This window comes from Taurulus bubalis (assembly GCF_910589615.1).
Source record: "Taurulus bubalis genome assembly, chromosome: 2".
NCBI classification, from domain to species: Eukaryota; Metazoa; Chordata; class Actinopteri; order Perciformes; family Cottidae; genus Taurulus; species Taurulus bubalis.
The window spans coordinates 11,176,765-11,196,622 of NC_136590.1; the positions used below are offsets into that span (position 1 = coordinate 11,176,765).

The 19,858-nt window shown below is 40.2% G+C and overlaps 1 protein-coding gene across 4 annotated transcripts; it reads right to left on the minus strand.

The window, feature by feature from the left end:
- Positions 1-70: 70 nt before the first annotated feature.
- nrap (nebulin-related anchoring protein) lies at positions 71-19,480 on the minus strand (the record flags this gene model as incomplete). 4 transcript variants are annotated; one of them, XM_079233190.1, is made up of 43 exons in its annotated part: positions 71-1,318; positions 1,441-1,596; positions 2,319-2,630; positions 3,009-3,116; positions 3,227-3,331; positions 3,474-3,572; positions 4,140-4,244; positions 4,323-4,628; positions 4,873-4,980; positions 5,089-5,193; positions 5,278-5,376; positions 5,578-5,682; positions 5,939-6,136; positions 6,248-6,361; positions 6,637-6,744; positions 6,868-6,972; positions 7,194-7,292; positions 8,658-8,762; positions 8,867-9,020; positions 9,633-9,790; positions 9,940-10,047; positions 10,891-10,995; positions 11,083-11,181; positions 11,270-11,374; positions 11,478-11,675; positions 11,794-11,901; positions 12,016-12,123; positions 12,204-12,308; positions 12,427-12,525; positions 12,699-12,803; positions 13,093-13,197; positions 13,367-13,471; positions 14,558-14,674; positions 15,074-15,181; positions 15,629-15,736; positions 15,831-15,938; positions 16,022-16,126; positions 16,265-16,372; positions 16,507-16,605; positions 16,902-17,006; positions 18,298-18,385; positions 18,574-18,668; positions 19,415-19,480. In XM_079233190.1, the coding sequence occupies 43 exons, from the start codon at positions 19,478-19,480 to the stop codon at positions 1,019-1,021; spliced, it is 5,406 nt and encodes a 1,801-aa protein (XP_079089316.1). In that variant the 3' UTR covers positions 71-1,018. The 4 variants fall into 4 exon arrangements, with proteins under 4 accessions (XP_079089316.1, XP_079089317.1, XP_079089315.1 ...); XM_079233191.1 differs by having other exon boundaries at positions 71-1,300; positions 16,265-16,366; positions 16,507-16,614; XM_079233189.1 differs by having other exon boundaries at positions 16,507-16,614.
- Between the last annotated feature and the right edge of the window lie 378 nt (positions 19,481-19,858).

Sequence of the window (19,858 nt, forward strand, 5' to 3'; positions counted from 1 at the left end):
ACTTACATTTTTTAATCATTTCGATATATTAACATTAAACATAAATACAAAAATGAGGTTTGTCATGAGGTTTACCAGACAAGCAAGATCAACCAAACTACATTAGTTCAGGAATAACTGTGCAGTTTACTCTGAAATATATTGTTTATTTTGGGAGGAAAAAACAGACAAAATCTCAGTTTAGCTTGAAAAGTTTATTTTATCAGCGATAAAACCAAGTATTTACTCCCAGCCCAGCTTTGAGTTAAAAAGGGGCATCGATACAAACTCAAAAAGCTGAACCTGCCAGACAAAATGTAGATCACACATCGTTTCAGAAGGCCTTTACTTCTTTCTCACTGAGCCTCGCTCAAAGTGCACTAGATGAGCAGACCTTGTTAGAAAACTGCATGTTTTCTAAGGCTGCAACAAGGTGGCCTTGTTCATTTGAACTCACAGCCTGTTTTCATCTCTAAAGATAAAAAAATAAAATAAAAGGATGATGAAAAAAATCCTCTGCAGTGCTAGCCCAGCTACATATCTTCGAAACAAATTTGATATACAGAATTCCAACTTTCATATTTCACACAGAATCCCTTTTGTCCTGAAACAACCCAAAACATTCTTGTCATTCTGGATGTTTTCCTTGAACTGTTGGTGAGCAGGATTCTTTAGAGGCAATATAAACCATTCAAGTTGTAATAAAATATCAAAAAATACCATTAAATCTGAAAATAAAGTTTCTTTCTGAATTCCTTTTTTGCTCACCACATACATTGACAATTCTTTTAAATAACTTGACTAGTCCTGTCCTGATTCAACATGCTTAATACCCTCAGAAATCATTTCAACTTCATTTTACAGTTCATTATTGCACCTACAGTAGCTCTGTTTGATATCGGCGTGGCACGTCACATAACTACAGAGTCACAACAGTCATTTCGTCAAAGTAGATACCACAAATACCACTTGTAAAGTCAACCACACTTTCTTAAAGTGGCAATCTCTAAACACTATCATCTATAAAAACATATCTGATCTACGCTTCTTTTATCGCAGAAGCTTTACTAGCCATGGATGTCTCCACTGTGCTCTGGAGGGCAGCCGATGAAGAGGAGGAGGTGATGCTGGATTTCTTCTCCATGGATTTAAATGAGGATGAGGTGGTGCTGGTGGACTTTTTCTGGACGGTCTGGAGGGTCTTTTTCCTCTTGACGTGAAGGACCTCCATGGCGTCCATGTTGACGCCTTGTTTAGTCTCCTCACTGGTCTCCACCTGCTGTGAAGTCTGCTGCTGCTCCATCAGCTGCTGCTGCTCCATCTGCTGCTGGCGATGCATCTGAAAGAAGAGCCCGGAGAAAGTTAACTTAAAGGACCTGTGTGCAATTAATTGTACGTGAATTGTTTCCCTTATGTAAAAAGTTTATTTGGAGTAAATTACTAGATTTCATGCTCCCTCACCATCATCATGTGCTGATAATTTGCAATAGCCTCGTCAGTGGTGACTCCCTCAGCCAGCCCCAGCTCTGCAGCCCGGCGGGCCAACTCGACCTTGTGGGACCCGGGAGGGGTCCAGCCCACTCCTCTGGTCCAGTTCAGGTCTGACTTGTAGTTCACCTGTAACAGACGGGAGCAACAACAAGGCACATATATTTTTAGGAATCACATTTGTAGAAAAGGGTCTACAAGTACCTTCAAAATTAAAGTGATCTAAAAAACAACCAGGATTTCCCCATTTGAATACTACCCTGCCCAAGGGTATGTATGTCATACCCTTGGGCCTGTATGTCAGTTAGTTGCATATTTGCCGTTGATATCAAGCAACAATAGCATTCACCATGGAGGTGTGTTTCTGGCCACCTAATGAATATATCCTATATTCACTCTCCTCATAGCTCTGCTTTTGGTCTCCGCCAACTTCGGACGTTCATCTATCTGGTTCTTTAGCTGTTAAATGCTTCACTATTGTCAACTGCTAGTCGCTAACTTTGTCTGTCCACCTTATGTGGTCAGGTAGCGTACAGTTTGTTTTTCAAGCTTTGGCTGAAAACAGCCGTCTGCTGCTGCGCCCGCAAATGACCCAGATGAGAGTGCTTGTAGATGCTTAACAGATATGCACAAATACATATAGGTATTAAAGTATGGGTTTTGCTTTGTATTGGCATCAGGAATCAGGATTCTCCTGAGTGCAGTTTTTCTACATAAAATAGTTTGACTAATAGAATTATTTTGTGTCACATAAATTAAAAAAAGTGAATAAATGGGAATTAAAGGATTGACACTGACTGTATCAAAGCCACTTGAATTTTTGTTAACTCTCCACATGGAGTGTGACTTACATCACTCTGCAGCTTGTAGGCCTGCTTGGCATGCTTGACATTGAGCTGCTCGGAGTCACAGGTGTAGTCGTGGAGCTTGCTGCGGTAGGTGAGGTCACTAGCCTGAGCCTGGCTCTTTTTGGCCAGCAGGAACTCGGGCTGGTCGGCATGCATTTTGAACTGGCCCCGGTCCTCCTTGGACTGGCGTTTGTACTCCAGGTTGCTCTGCAGTTTGCTGGCTGCCAACGAGTGCACCATCTTGGGGTCGTCCTCCACACAGCGCAGCCCCACCTGCTGACCCTTCTCCTTCAGGTGAGATTCCCTGTAGCGCAACTGCAGGAGGCAGAAAGATACAGATTTTTTTTGTTTTAGACATGAGGGATTACAAAATGAGTTAAATACATTAATTATGCTGACTATGCTACATCCAGTGTACGTGAGCAAAACTTTCCAACCTCTGAAGTAAATACATTTTGTGCTGCGATAAGGGCGACTGTACACATTTGATCTTGAGAATGACCGTAGATAAATAAAGCATTTAGAGGTGTAAATTCAAGATTAACTGAGTATTCAGCCCATTATAATGGTCTTTTTTTAATAATATAAAAAAGGTGCATAGACAGTAAGAGCTGCTAATGAATCCTAATGTGTGCTTCAAGAAAGTGAAGGGACTCAAATCTTTTCACAAACTGAATCATCACACGGACTCACATCGCTGGCCATCTCTGTGGAGGCCTTGGCCGTTTGGAAGGGAATAGCATCCAGCCTCAGGTCATGGCCCGATGTCTTCACTCGCTCTCCAGACGCCTTGTAAACTTTCTTCATGGAAGAAGAATTTTGAAGATAAAAATGTTAAAAAAATACTGTCATACTGGAATCTTTTGATTTGCTTGCATTTAGGATTGTGAGAAAGTATCTGAGTGCCTTACATCACTGATCTGCAGGGCATTCATCTTGGCTCTGACGAAGTCTGGATCATCCGAGTGTAAAGTGTACTTGTGCATGTCATCATTCTTTCCAGATTTGTACAGCCTCTGTAGTGTAAAGACATGAGAGTGATATTTGAAACATTCATCACACAACATCCGCAATTGTTGTGTTGAGGGGTTTACAGTAAAAATAACAGAAACGTAGATATATTGCATTATTTTGTGAATGATTATCTTTTCAACCCACCTCACTGCACTGTTCATAGCTCGTCTTAGCGTGGACAAGATCCGGAGAGTCAGTGACTGAGGTGAACTTTAGGCTGTCTGGCAGCTGGCGATACTTCTTCTGCATGAAGGAAGACCAAACACACTTTAACAGGAGGAAATACCGAGGGCTGAGACTCTATGTGTTAAAATAAGTCATGTTTAAAGTGAAATGTAATGCAGGCTAGATTCCTTGAACTTCTTGAAAAAATCTATATGGTCAGTGGAAAAGTAAAGTGCAAGAATACAATTCTCAGTTAAATTGGGTAAAAAGAGTCAAATATATCACCAACATGTTAGAAATATTACAGAGGAAAGGCCATTTAGCAATTTATATTGAGTTTAGTTAAAAACTAGTTTTTTATTTAGAAAATATTTAGCTCAACAAAATAAAAAAATCAACAAATGGCCCAGAATATTATTCATGAAAGTTGAAGGCTTTGAAACAGCACTTCACGGTCATGGAATAAAATAAAATATACCAAAAGTATAACTGAACAGTTCACTGAATACATGGAATATCAAAAATAATAATAGGTGAACAAATGTAAACATATTTTTTCTGTCTGATCATATTATTCTGAATTGTGTGTGTTGGAGAACTCATGGTTGTATTTTCTGAATCCTGGCTTCAGTCACATCTACTCACGTCACTGATAAGTTCTCCAGCCTTCTTAGCCGACTCCATCTGAGGTGCGCCCACACCGTCCCAGGCCACTCCTTTCATGTTATTGAAGTCTGACTTGTAGAGTTTCTAGACATCAGGCGATAAAATGTGTCAGTCAAGTTGAATCACATCAGAAATTTCCCCCTCCTCATCCACACCTCTCACCTCACTCTGCAGGTCGTAAGCCGTTTTGGCCCACTTCATGTCATCAGGAAGCACCGTGTACTCGTGCAGTCTCTTCCTGTAGTCCTGTTCGCTGGCGAGGGCCTGGGCATTCTTCGCCGTCACCAGGTGAATCATGTCTTGGGTGAGGTGGTACTGCCCGCTGGACGTCAGAGCGTCCTTGCGGTACCCTTGGTCGCTGGCCAGCCGGCCCGCCTGCAGGCAGTGTTGGAGCGTTGGGTCGTCCGAAACACTTTTGACTCCGATGTGCTTCCCCTTTTCCAGCAGGTGGTCGTGTTTGTACTTGTTCTGCAGACACACAGAGGCAATAATTGTAGTTTACTGCAATCTAATGTTTTAAATCCTACTTTTCTGAAGCTTAGAATGCATATTTTTAAACCCTGAGAGGTTGTTGATTCAACGCTATGAACATTTTGAAAGGTTGTACCTTGTTGTGCTGCTGTATTTGGTTGCATTATAGGTATGTGGTATACGTGGTGCACTCTAGGTGGATATGTTCTTTGACATGTTTTTAAGTCTCGTCTGCTCTTACATCACTGGCGATTCCTGTGGAGCTCTTGGCAGCCTGGAAGGGGATATCCTGCATGGTGAGCTTGTAGCCCTGAGCCCTCAGAGTGTGCCAGGACTCTCTGTACTTGATCTGGAGCAGAGTGACAAACAACCAGCGCTCATTAACCTTAAAATTACACACACTATAACAAAATCCACAGAATATTGTATGGTGCACAGTCACAGGAACTTGTCGTACATCACTAAAGTTGGCTGCATTGATCTTTGCTTGCGTGATCTCTGGTCTCTCTGTGGTTGAGGTGTAGTTATGCTGGTCATTCACCCCTTTCTCTTTGTACAAACGCTGCAAGAGAAATATACAACAGCTGTGTAGTATTGAAACCACAGGAACTAGAACATAACTAAAATAATAAGCTCAATGTCCCACCTCGTTTGTGAGGTGTCCACTGAGTTTGGCATGGACGATGTCCGGAGAGTCTGTGACAGAGGTGTGCTTGAAGGTGTACGGCTGCTGGCGGTACTTTGTCTGTGAAAGAAGAAACGACAACGTGAGTGTTTGTAGATTTCAAGGTAAATGTTTCGTATTCTTAACAAGAAAATGATCATCAGCTGACAAGATATGTTCACAATTATATGATGGAGGTTATATTTTTAAAGATCTCGACCCAGCATTAAGTATTGTGTGTACACAAAACAAACTTTAAAAAAAAGAAAGAAGATGTCCTACATCACTAATGAGGGCTGTGGCCCTCTTGGAGCCTTCAATCTGCAGAGCCCCGGTGGCAATCCAGGCTGCACCACGCAGGTAGTTCAGGTCGGAGCGATAGACTTTCTGTGACAAACACACACAAAATAAAAAAGACAAAAGACTGTCAAACAACCAGTGATTGCTCCTAAAATGTTTCAATAATAAACAAGGGAAAGGCTAAGTGTGCAACACTTTATTCAAGTGGAATACTGTAAGTAGTGTAAACAAAATATATTGGCTAGTCAATTACTCCTTTAGACTTTGTGCTGTCCAACATAATCAAACATTGGTTGAATAAGTGTACATTACAAATTGGAGTTTTTTTTCTTTTCTGTCTCACCTCGCTCTGCAGAGCGTACGCTTTCTTGGCCGCCTGCACCTTCATGTCATCAGCCAGCGAGGTGTACTGATGCAGGGTGAGCCTGTAGTCCTGGTCACTGACCAGCGACTGGGCCTTTTTAGCGTGGGCCACCTCCAGCATGTCCATGGACAGGTGGAACTTCGAGTGGTCTTTTGCAGAGTCCTGCTTGTACTTAAGCTGGAGCGGTACAAAGGAACAGAGGAGAGAGAGTGGTTATCATTTAGTATATTTTTAAAATATATATTTATATTTTTTTTATCTTCTGAGTTACAGTGAAGAAGCACTTACATCACTCTGTAGCTTGCTGGCGTTGACCGAGTGAGCGATGTTCATGTCATCCTGCAGTCCCTTCAGTCCGATCATCTTCCCTTTGGTCTTCTCAAATTCTCTTTTGTACCTTTGCTAAAATGACAAATAATTAACGTGTTACTTTGAGTAAGATGAGTTAAGTGAAATGCTGTGTAAAATGTTCCAAACCGCCAGTCTTTGCAATAGTCAACTACACAAAACTGAAATTAATAACGTTGTGTATCAGTGATCTGCTGATAATGAATGTTAAAGGTAAGATGTAACTGTTGTTTGAAGCTCTCTTGTTTGAGATTGCAAGGAAAAATAATTGGTAAATTATGCAGACAAATATGTTTTATGCCAATGCTGGAAATGTAATCCAAGCTCACATCACTGAGGATCTCTGCAGACGCTTTGGCAGACTGGAAAGGTATGGCATCAAGACGCAACTTGTAACCGCCATCACGTATCTTTGTCCAAGATTCCTTGTAACAGCTCTGAAAATTCACATTATTTATAAACTCAGTTCCCACACACAACGTCAGCTGACTGGATGCATTGATTGGCTGTCTGATGGATTCCACATGTGTCTCTGTGAGTTCTTGTGAGTGTGGTTTTACCTCGCTGAGGTTCACAGCATTGAGCCTGGCCTGAACCATCTCAGGCAGCTCTCCAGTGAGTGTGTAGTTGTGCTTCATGCTTTCACCCTTTTCCTTGTACAACCTCTGTAAAGAAGAAAGAAAGGCGTTACTGAGCATCCAACGTACCTCTATTTGTACATTTCATATGTACAGTACTTATGGGAGGCCATCAGTGCAGAAGTCAGACATGCTAAGTTTGGCAAAGCGCCCAAGTTCAGCCGAACAAGATTAAAAAATAATAATTTTAGCAAGCAAATTTTTGCATACTATATCTGGTGCATTCAACAAATGACAGCTGAACTTACATCGACAGCCAGTTTGTTGCTGAGTTTGGCTTGGACCATCTCCGGAGTGTTTTCAACACTGGTATACTTCAGACCACTCACATCCTGACGGTACTTTTTCTGAATAAAAAAAATGAGGGACGAATATCAAAAGATTGTCATAGTAAGAGGAAGCCATGAAAAAAAATGTGTGCACATGCATTTTATGAACAGTAGAGGGCACAATGTCATTGCAAACAAATTATATTATTAACAAATTAACTAACTAGCAAAAAAAAAAGACAAAAGGAAACTGGTCATATTTTTATCTACAAACATATATGATACATACAATATATGTCTGCTCAAGAGGAACTCAAGGCTCCGTTTTATTTATGTTCCATCTGTCATGTCATGGTCTAATGTTGGAAACCCGGACTGAAATGAGGTTAAAAATAAGTGGCTGCTTATGAATAAGTTTGGAATAGAGTCTGGTGTTTTCCAGTCTGCACTAGATGTATCACAGAAATATATTTCAGCACCCTTTGCATGCATTTAAAAAGAAGCTTTCATAAAAAGAGTCTCTGGATGAGAAAGGTGTTGAGACAAAGAGGAAAAAGGTTTAAGGAGTTTGCAGGACAATAATATTGATATATTATAATATCTAGATATAGAAATTCAACAGACTCGTTATCCGTGCTATTTTCAAAATCTCTGACTTTTTTCTTTTGTCTTCTCGTCTAAATTTGTTAAATATAAATATAACTCACATTACTAATATTCATAAACAGATAAGAAATCAGAGTTTTTAAGTTTCCGTAATAAAGCCGCTGGGCCGTGTTTCCAAATAATGGGGGATGTGCCATTGCTTTCCCTTATATATAGTCTTGATAGCACAAATCCTCCTGCGTTTCCTGATGTACTTTATTAAAATAAAGCGACGTAACATTGCATTGTAAGCAAAGTGGACGAGAGAAAGCAACAAGGAAAGATGGAACCCTAATTGGTGAAGTTAAGTCTTTTTTGTAACTCTAACAGCTTCAGTTACTATAATAAATCTGCTCATTTGTTACAGCCGGGTGGAATCCACTTACTTAACCCAGTTTCAACAGAACAGGAACGGCCCGCCGCTCTTTAAATACATTCTGACCTGAGCTGTAAACTTAGATATGTGCCTTCCAGTCACATGATACACAATTGTGGTTATCACTTTCTCATGCTCTCTGTGCTAATTTACATACATAGTTCTCTAGTTATAAATAGAACTTCAGTGTGGTTAATTATACACTGCATGGTTTGGTCTGAATTACATTTGAGGTCCAATATAATTTCCATAAATAAGTGTAATGTTAACTGAGGTCAAGGATGGAAACTGTTGCTGTGGGATAGCATTTCACTTGATAAGTGAGGACAATTCTCTTTTTTAATTGATATTACCCACAACCTCATAGGTTAACCTGCAGCTGATTTCAGTAGTGCATTCTGGGTCACAGGGTTGGTGGTTACCTCGCTGAGCATCTCTCCGGCTTTCTTTGCCTGCTGGACATCCAGAGATTTTGAGGCCTCCCAGCCGACGCCCTTCATCCAGTTCAGATCGGACCTGTACTGATTCTAAATAAAGACACACACAGCTTTCACTCTTTACAGTCCTGTAGTGAATTCATAATTTTAGCACAAAACAAGTTGTTATTTGGATGTCTAACCACAAGACTTACATCGCTCTGGAGTCCGTAGGCCTTCTTAGCCCAGGCGACGTTCATGTCAGTTGATGGAGTTGTGTACTCGTGGAGGAAAGTCCTGTAGTTGGTCTCGGTTGCCAGGTCTTGAGCCTTCTTTGCATGGCTGATGTTCAGCATATCCAGATGAACGCTGGGTAAATAGAGAGTTTGAATGACACAAGATTTAAGGCCAGTTCTTGTGGTTTTATGCTGAAGCAGAGCTCTCTGGTCATTGGGGTCATTCCCATTAAAAAATAAGCTTACTACAGCATCTAATATTGCTTTGGACCTTAAAAAGGTGACGGCATGCGGGGTCTTTTGGCTCAGCGAATCTAAAATGTAATCTTAAATATAAGTGTAAGTGTCGAAGCGCTTGTGACATTTTGAAATGAGTCAAAATGAATGCTGGCATGGCTGTAAGGCTGCAATGTCAAACATTTTCCACGCTGATAAGTTTGCTAATAATGCAGACATAACCATTGGATCTATGTTTGTTTTTTAAAGTCTACTATACTTACTTCTTAAATGTTCTGGAATGCTAAATTAAAAACCTTTTAAACAATGTTCTTTAGGAATTTGAGACCTCTTAAATCCCCACAGCACTCAGTGATTGACTGTACTGCTGTTCATCTTAATAATAATTTAAAAACAGTATTCACCTGGCGTCTCAGGTGAAACAATCCCTGTTCAGTTAAATTTGGGTCTGATGGACTAAGATTGGAGAAAAGCGTTAAAAATGCTTCATCAAGGTCTAGAGCCTCACCTGTTTTTGGTCTTCGTGTCCTCATAGTCCTTCTTGTACTGGCGGCCACTCTGTAGTTTGGTAGCCAGAGCAGAGTGGGCCATCTGAGAGTCATCGCTGACGCACTTAATGCCGATCACCTTGCCTTTGTTTTTCTCATGCTTCTCCTTGTATTTGACCTGAAAGCCAGTCTTTGAATTAGCTTTTATTTACAGGCATCTACTACTCTGCAATTATTCAAGTTGAAATACAATATTATTGCACACAAAAGAAATCAACTTTTCTCATCAAGCCAATCTTAAAGGTGCAGACTGTTTGAATAACTCACATCACTGGCCAGGTCTCTTTTGGCTTTAGCGGTGAGAATAGAGAGAGAATCCAAACGCAGCTCGAAGCCCTTTTCCCGCTGCTTCTCCCAGTTGCTCTTGTACACTTTCTGGAAGAAAAATTAAAGAAAAGTAGAGTACTTGGCCTTCATACAGACAGACAGGTTGTGTGGGTCTAATTAAGTGATTTAGTTAAGAGTGCATCACATCAGTTGGGATTTGGTAGATTTTCTTTCTTAATTTCTTATTAATGGACTATGGTCTTGTTTAATCAACTTTGTTTTGTGCCTGATGGGAGCACTAAATAATTAAAACAAAAAACTGTGTTAAAGATCATACATAAGACACATGACATGTTGAAGCAGTAGTCAGGTCTCTAAATCAAAACGGTCTGATTTACTGTACAGCATTAACTGCTGACCAAAGACAATTAAAGTAAAGGGTCATGATCTGCATCATCTTTACATAATAAACACAAGATAGAAATGACAAAAGCATCTTGGTATTTTTGCCAAGCCATTATTGTGGTACACCAAACCATTATCATCATTAAAATGTATAAATACAAATGTACAAATAAAAATAATAGCCGGATAGGTTGTCTCCCCACAATAGGTTGAACGAAACAAGCTCACACTGTCCTGAGAAGAGCTCTAATTAGGCAACACACCTAAGTGAACACACCTGTGTGACTGGGTGTGCAGTTGCTTTTACATATCTATAGAACACATCTATGATGTCCAACACTTAATACAAAATATGGCATATATTATAAGGCTGCATGGATGGAAAAAGCATGCATCGTGTGATACATTGGATAAAATATATATTACAAAGTTATGAGATGTTAGAAAACAAATACGTCTATAATTTGACTAAAACATGTATATTGTTGTAACTTCTACCAGTGTTATCATATATCTGCTCATCTTGATGAGCTCCAGTAAATTTACCCCGCTAAGAAGATTAGCGTTAGCCTTTGCTTGTTTGAAGAGGGGCTCATCTTTTGTCATGGTGTACTGGTGTAGCATCTGCTCTGTGTCTGCTTTGTACGCCAGCTGAAAATCCAAAACACATAGACATATCATGTAAGAGTAAACCCCATTTAAATGGATATGATTACAGCTTTAAAGTGAAGAACCTACGCCGCTCTGCATTCCCTGGCTCTTTTTGGCGTGTTCGATGGAGAGATCATTCGCCACGTGGGTGAACCTGATGCTGTCTGCCTTCTGCCGGTATTTAGTCTGTGAGGCAGTAGAGTACCGTGAATAAACAGTGTTTAAAATTAATGAACAAACTGAAAGATGCACACACAAATACACAATTACTGACATCACTAAGCAGATCTCCAGCTTTCTTGGCCTGGGCAATGTTTAGACATCCTTCAGCGTCCCAGCCCACTCCTTTCATCCAGTTCAGGTCTGAACGATACTGGTTCTGTTGAGCAACCGAACGAGTCATTAACATGGGGAATTCTTTTTCTGTAGCATTTTCCATCTGAATAACAGGCAAGGTATCATTCCTTTCACCCGTCTCTCACCTCGCTTTGCAGGGCATAAGCCTTTTTGGCCTGCTGGACCTTGATGTCATTGGGCATGACGGTGTAGTCGTGCAGCTTGGTGCGATACTCCAGGTCGCTGGCGAGGGCCTGAGCCTTTTTGGCGTGGCTCAGGTTGATCATGTCCAGAGGAAGACTGAACTGGGACTGGCTCTCCTTGGAGCCCTTCCTGTACTCAATCTGAATTGGTAACAATGACAATAAATGTCTCATTTTGAGCACATGTGCTGCAGCTGCAAAAAGTTCATTTAATTGTAAATTGTAAAGTGTTATAATTATCCAAGTGACTTCTGCTTACATCACTGCTCATCTTGGCCACTTGAAGAGATTGCAGAGTCCTGGTGTCACTCATGTTGACCCCCACTGCATTTTCCTTGTTCTTCCTGTAGCTCTCTTTGTATTTAATCTGAAACACAAGCACATGTGACTTAATTTAATTTGCCAGCTATGACATTTTTATTAACTGTGTTTCATATACTGTATTTTGCATCTCCTTGCAGGAGAGTGTGTGTTTGCTTACGTCACTGGCAAGGTCACGGGAAGCCTTGGCTGCTTTGACGCTCAGGTCGTTCACGCTGATGTCGCAGGCTTTAGACTTGTTCTTCTCCCACTCCTCTTTATATTTAATCTGGAGTCATACGTTCAAATTACCACTTGAAGAATGAGAAGTGATTTTATTGCGAAGTGTGTGTGTGTGTGTTAACTTACATCACTGCACAAGACAGCGTTGGCTTTGGCTGCTCTGATTTGGGGCAGGTCCTGGGATAGTGTGTACTGATGCTTGGTCTTTTCATAGCCTTTTTTGTAGTTTTGCTAAAAGATACAAGAATAGTAGCTCAGTGCAAAGTCTGCAGCTGAAAGGTGCTGATGAAGTTGGTGTGAACGTGATCGAGCCTCGGCAATGAGTGTTGTTGTTATACAGTTTACTTACATTGCTCACAAGCTGAGCGTTTTTCCTTGCTAAAACAATCTCAGGTGTGTCTGTTGCTTGGCTGTACTTGATCTGGTCGATGTGTTGCCTGTAGTTCTTCTGCAGTCGTATAGGATTTTTTTTTATTACAAATAATAAATGTATCACATAAGATCATCCACCTAACTGTTAAACTATTTTTACAATTGTAATGTTTTTCATTGTAATTCTAATGTAAATTGCATTAGCAACCAAAAAAAAGACACGTTGGGATTAAGTTAGAGAAAACTCACGTCTTTTAGTGGGTCCAGTTTCCTTTGGCTTTGGTAGCCCGGTGTGAGCGTGGCTGGGTAGTTGTATTCACCCTGCTCCTGCTCACAGCCTTGTTTATAAGAAATCTGGATTTTCCAAGAAGATCATGTCAGCGATATAACTGGCAGAACAGTTATTACATTTTTTGTGTCAAGTTTTATCATTCAATCATGAGTTAAATTCAACATCTGCCCATGGATTATGTAATACATCTAATAATGATCATGTCTGTGCTCTTTTGTCAGAAAAACAGAATAGAGGGGAAAGCGAGTAGCTATTTAAAATACAATATGACATGATGGGTCTTCAATCATGCATACATCTTTACACAATTACTTTCTGCATTATTATAACTCCATAAAAAACAAGGCTTACATCACTAGCCAGTTTCATTGCTTTCATGGCATGCATGGTCTTCTTATCGATTCCTGAGTCTTCATAGTGGGTCATGTCGCTGGTGTGCTTCTCTTTGTACTTGTTCTTTTAAGAGTGGAGAGAGATTAAGAAAAATCATTATGCAGGATTGTCCATATATTTGCCCTTATGATATTTACATTAAGGCCAAATAGCTATTTTGATAGTTTACTATCAAATCTATAAATTTACAAAAACAACAATGTCAAATTCAGTCATTATAAGTCATACTTACATCACTTGTGAACTTGGCGATTTTAGCAGCATTTTGAAACTGTGGTGTCTCACAGAAATTGATGCTGTGACCTTTAGTGTTCTCCAAGTCCTTCTTATACTCCACCTGGTAGAACATATGAGAGCTTTTCTTTTAGAAACACAACAACAAAATAAAAGAAGCAAGTTGTGCAACAACCTTAAGGCTAACAGAAGGAATCTGACCTCAGTAAACAGTCGAAGCAAAAACAAAAGTCAAATAGTCAACAAAAGCAAACGAACAAGCAAACATAAAATCAAAAAGCAAACAAAGTAGGCAACATAAATAATACAGACACATTAAATAAATAATATAATGTAGTACGAAAGTAGTAAGACTATATTTGAAATTGTTTAGTGAGGTAGACTGAATTAAATTGGAATACAACTGTTCCATAACTGAGCACCACTTATATCTAACGAAGAGCTGTCAGAGCCCAGTACGAAACATTGTCAGGTGTAACTATTTAGCATGTCTCTTATTATAGCTCTGTACGCCACAGTTTAAAATAAAATAAAACAACAGCAGCTTCTTTGTAACATTTCTCATAGCAACACCCTTTTTTGTTGTTGACCAGTCAGAGCTTTTTCTTTGTGGCACCTATGTGCTCAATATAAAGTAGCTGCCATTAACCAGTCACCATCACTGACACTCTGTCATAACTCAAGAGTCAGTGAGACAAACCTTTAATCCTAATAAATATGCTTTGCTGAGCTTAAAAATGACAGCAGAACACCATTTAACTTGTCAGCGCTACCACTCAAATACAACAAAGGCAGAATGTTGTCACCTTTAAGCATTCAATCAGAATATTATTCACAGACAAGAAAAAACAATTATCACATTTCTATGACATAATCCCAAGACTCAGAATAGCTGCTCAAGAGTGATGCACTGTTTTCTTGTGTGAGGTAATAATAGTTTGACGGGATGGCCTTGGAGGTAAGCTGTAACCACACCGGATAGGCATGTAGGGGATGCCGAAAATGCAAGTTGGGTGGCTCCATGTCTGCTGAGCACTGACACAGTATATCCAATATTTCAAGCTCTTAAACACACACACGTATGCACTGAGCAGCAAACATGTTTACCTGGAAATGTTTTCTTATCAAGCTAAAAATAAGGTCCGCTCTTTACCTTGAAATCCTGACAATCAATCACACACCAGCTCACCTCACTGACAATCTTGTTGATCTTTCGGGAGTTCTTTAGGGCAAGATTGTCCTCAGATGTCAGGCTATGGAAGTGTGAGGCGCCCTTCATCTTGCTTAAGTCCTTCTTGTATTTTAACTGCATGCAGGAGGAAAGATGATTGAGTGCATGCAGGAGGAAAACACGTTGTGTTTCTGTAGGATCAGGAGATTAGTGACGCACACAAACATACACACAGTCTAATTTAGTTGGTGTGGAGAGTTTTAAGAATGACAACATGGTGAGACATTCACATTGTAGTCCCAGTCTGTGATGACAAGGCCAAATGATGGATGAAGCACGCCACACTTTATTGTGTTTTGACAGCATTTACAACCAGTAAACATGGTTAAACAATGGAAAGACCAACCGCCCAACTACTTTAGTGTTAAAGTCAAGATAGTGAAGTCTAATGAAGGGTTTCGTGTTCATCAAAATTATTCTGCAGTGTTTATAACGAAGCACGGCACCATGTTTAGTCATCAGGTTGATACTCACATTGCTCGCATTTTCCTGAGCCTTCTTTGCCAGATGATAACCAGGAGTGATCATGGCAGGGAAACTTCCTTTGCCTCGTTGCTGCTCGTACTGCTCGGTATAGGCAATCTGTAAACAGACGACAACTTATTTGTAATTCCAAAAAATACAGGAATTAATTCAAATAATTAATAAAGTGCTTCAAACTATTTTCCAAAAGGTGTTATGGCGGCTGAAATTAAATCATACGGTCTAAAGTTTCAATTTATGTTAACACATCATTGTGGGCTTGAATCTCAAACAATGAAAACTGTAAAAATAAAAAGATGTGTAGCTCTGGAGCTCTAAAGTAGACACCATGTATCCTCTATTGTATACATGCAGAACTGACAAGGGACCTTTGTTGTCTCTTCCTACAATATATTTCATATAATTCACTGTCCACTATTAAGTAAAGTAAAAAAAAGGCATATAAATAACTTTAATCAGCATATGATAATGTGACGTCCTTTGGGATATTGCAAAAGACTTTTACATTAAAACATATAAATAAAACAGTAAGATTAAATTCCATACCTGGCTGAAGTTCTCTGCATTTTCTCTGGCGTGAACTGCTTCAGCTACCGCTGCCTCAGCGCTGGCTTTACCCTTCATCTCTTGTTCGTACAGCTGACGATACTTAATCTGGTGGGACATGACATCCATTACCAACCGATGATCGGGGGGGTCTGCCAGGGTGTTTGTGTGCATGCATGTACGTGTACATTTCTTTACTTACATCACTGGCCTGCTCACCGGCCTTCTTTGACATCTTGTATCCAGGTGTAAGATGTGCAGGAAAGCTACCTTTACCTCTCTGCTGCTCGTACTCTTCTGTATAGGCGTACTGGAGGACGAAAAGCAGTGATTCAGGTCCTCGCCGACACTAAAGACTATAGGACAAACTACGTAATAAAGCTTAATGCTTACATCGCTAACAATTTGTCCTTGCTTCTTGGCAAGAAGAACCTCTGGGGGGTCAACAAACGTGGTGTATTTTGAAACTCTCTCCTCGTGTCCTTTTTTATATTCCAGCTGCATATAAAGAAAACAAAGAACTTAATGTGGCTAATAAAGTAAACTTCAAACAACCACTGACAGTGACACATAAAACAAATTGCTTGGATTTGAGCTCTTTGGTGCAGAACAGTAAGAGAAAAGAAATGTACTTACGCTGCTGGCCAAAGTATTGGCTGTCTTAACAGCCTGGTAACCTGGTGTTATCATGGCCGGGAAGCTCCCCTTGCCTTTTGACTGCTCGTAGTCTTCTGTGTACTTTACCTGCCAAAAAAATCACAAAATCAATCAAGACACTTCAACAATATTGATGCAAAGCCATTGACACTATCCATGCTAGCAACTGTGCTACCTTATATATTTAAAGCTTCCTTCGAGGAAAAAAAAAGTATACTCACATCACTGATGGTATTCTGGGCCTGAGACATTGTTACTGTCTCCTGGTTGGTCACCATGCCTGAGTACCATGTCTGCTGCTGTGAGAACTCAGACTGAGACTGAAAGGCCTGTGTCTACACAGTTATCAGCACAGACAAGAGAGAGAGAGAAGATGAGGTTCAATGCATCATCAGCATCAGCCTAATAACATAAGTTACTTGACGACCCTCCTCCATGATCACTGAAATTATACAGTTTCCAAAATTCCCACATTCAATATAATCACATCTTAATATTGCTGTTTGCAAATAAGGTCAACAGTACAAGGAAAAAAAACAGAAGTAGGCTTGTTTGCTTCAGGAAAATTAAGGCTGAAACTGCCTTTTAATGGCCAGTCGCTCTACCAGGAGCTCACCTGGCTCGCCACCTGGCTGGCTAGACGAGCCTTCTCCAGCTCCATGGACCTCATGTCTTGGTGGAAGGTGGACATAAAGCGCTCGCCATCTTCGCGATACTTCAGCTACAAGTGCACACAGACGACAAGCATGAAGCCAAGGCCAGCACACAGTTGTGCATGAAAACATAAGAAACAGTGATATTACCCTGATTTCAGATCCACAGAGCCAAACATCACTCTATTCTTACGTTGTCAACTTAAACCCGACAACCTGAGCTCACATTCTTCATGATGAAGGGATACTATTAGTGTACTCTTATTAATAACTAACAAGAAGCTGGACCTGCCAAGAAAGATCCAGAGAGGAGCACTGAGTGATGAAACTCTGAGCTGTTTGCTAATGATCCTTAAGCTGTAAAAATGTTCAAAACTAATATTAGAATAGTTTCATTGCCGGGGATAAGAGGCAGCACTGACGTCTCTGAAACATCATCGCTAAAGGGCTAACAATAAACATGAGACATGGGTTTCTATGAAGACTCAGTGTAAACCTTTAGTATGAGACTCACAGAAAGTCAAGTATCACCACGGAACTAATGACAACACAAGCTCTGCATGTTCACCACAGCAAAACATATTTGAGAGTGTTCAGTAGACAAGGTTGATTGTTACTCAGCGTGGTCTGAAGTCGGCCATCAGACCAAATATCAACAAGTCCTACATCTCTCTCGTGACATATAGCAGTAGCTGATGGGTTTGCTACCTTACTGCTAATATAAGCATCAGAACTTTGCATGAACTGCAGACAGACGGGAACAGGTGGCAGGGCAGAGGAGAGGAAGGGATGCAAGGCTTTTTACTCCTGGCGTATAATTTTAGCCCCCAGAGCATGAAGTGGAATAAGCAGAGGGGGTTGTCTGGCCTCTGTCACAGCAACAGAAATAACCAGAGCCGCGCCGTCCATTCCACACAGCTGCCGTCACCGTGGACTCAGAGCCGCCGACCACCTCGCTCTCTTCCACCCGTGAAATGGGAATAAGTCCTTTTTGTGGGATGAATTGAAAAACAGAATGGTCCATTTCCAACTACATTTGGGGTTTTTAAAACAATATGAACACGTGAAAATATTGTTGTACTCAATGAGAATAATATTGGTAATACTATTAAAAAATTAAGGTATATTTAAATTCTGTTGTAATGGATCCATCTCTTTTTTTTAAAACCTTAAACAACACAATGACCACCTGGAATAGCAATCTCATGACAAACCAATGATACATGGTCATTTCACTCATGGCATACATAGACAGTGACTTATGTCAGCCTGTGCACAATGCACCTTGACTCAGATCAAGGCCGGAATATTTTGTCTCATGTTGCTGCTTGTGTGTTTGTGCATGTGACGTCATCTCACCTCACTGCTCGCCTTGCTTTGCTTCTTTGCGTTGATGTTGATGGGGGTCGCATAGACACTCGTGAAAGTGTTGTTCCTCGGATTATGTCTAAATGGATGATAAATAAAAAATGTAAATGGTCATTATTCACAAATTTTGAGTTAATGGAAACAAATGGAACATTGAGGAATCTGTTTTCACACTAAAATGTCCCCTGAAGTTAGATTTTTGATCAGTTTTTTGGCATAATGCTCAAATAACAACTTATATAACCATGTGCTACTGGTAATACTTACACAGAGCAGTATGGCCTCTTCTTGTGGCTGACAAAGTTATTGGCAGTGAGCACCATCTTACAGACGTCACAGTGAAAACATGCTTTATGCCAGTTCTGACAGAGGAAAAGAAAAATCACATTATTAATTTAGAAGGTCTTTAAAACAGAATTTTAAATCTCTAAATTCATCTCTAAATCTAGTTTATCATGTGGAGACAGAAAACATTCAAAACATGGACAGGTGTTTTCTGATAACGTCAAATCCACAAAACAGATTTAAGTAGACAAGGCCCTAAATAATGGCATTATTCACAGCATCATTAACCGGTCACGCTGACTCGTTCTTAAATATATATTTCATGTAAATGTTAAACTGTATACCATAGTTTAAAAAAATGACATTAGATAGCAGCAACCAGTCAGAGCTACATGGATGCGTTTCATGCTGCATATTATAATATAGATATTTGAATGTTACTCCTTTTACGCTCTATCCATAGCAGAATTAAAACGTTATATTACAAAGTATGTCATTATATACACTTTATGTATTTTTTAAATGTAGTTTATTGGCAGATGCTATATTTCATTACATTTGTACACCAAGCAGCGTGTTGTATTTGACATGTAGAGATTCTTGAATCAAGTTCAATGTTACCATATTCAAGTTACAAATGTGCCCTGAAATAAGTTGATAAACAAAATAAAGCCCAGTGCCTCATGTCTTTTGAAAGTGTGTACCTTACCTTGATGTAACTACTGACTCTACTACTTTTACAGCAATTTTAACTATTTTGAAATGGATTTGTAAGAAGAAACCCGATAAACGTTCTTGTGGTCACAATGTTTCTGTGTATTACCTGGTCAATGCAGTTGATCTTCTCAGCCGGGTAGACCACAAACCCACACCTGGCACAGGACTGCATGGTGAATGCTGGTCCTTTTCCCAAAAAACCTTCAGGAAAAAGAGCAGAAGAAGTGAACTAATGAGAAATGTTCAGGTCAGGCAGACAGGCACTAGTTTAGTGGAGGAACTGGCAGTGATTCCCGGACAGTTCTGGCAGTATATCTCTTGTGGTGGTAAACTTAGCTCTGTGACTGTGAACTTTTAAAACGGTCTCTTACTTGACACCATGCCCCCCGATTGGCCAACCCCCTTTCATATACCATGCTGGAAGACTGGCCGAGTCCAGCTGTCTGTCTGCATGGAGCTAGAGAGGGACACAGAGAGAGAGAGAGACAGGTCAGATGTCACTGTATGTGTGTAATGATCCTGAGTTGGACAGCTAGTTCAACTTTGGGCA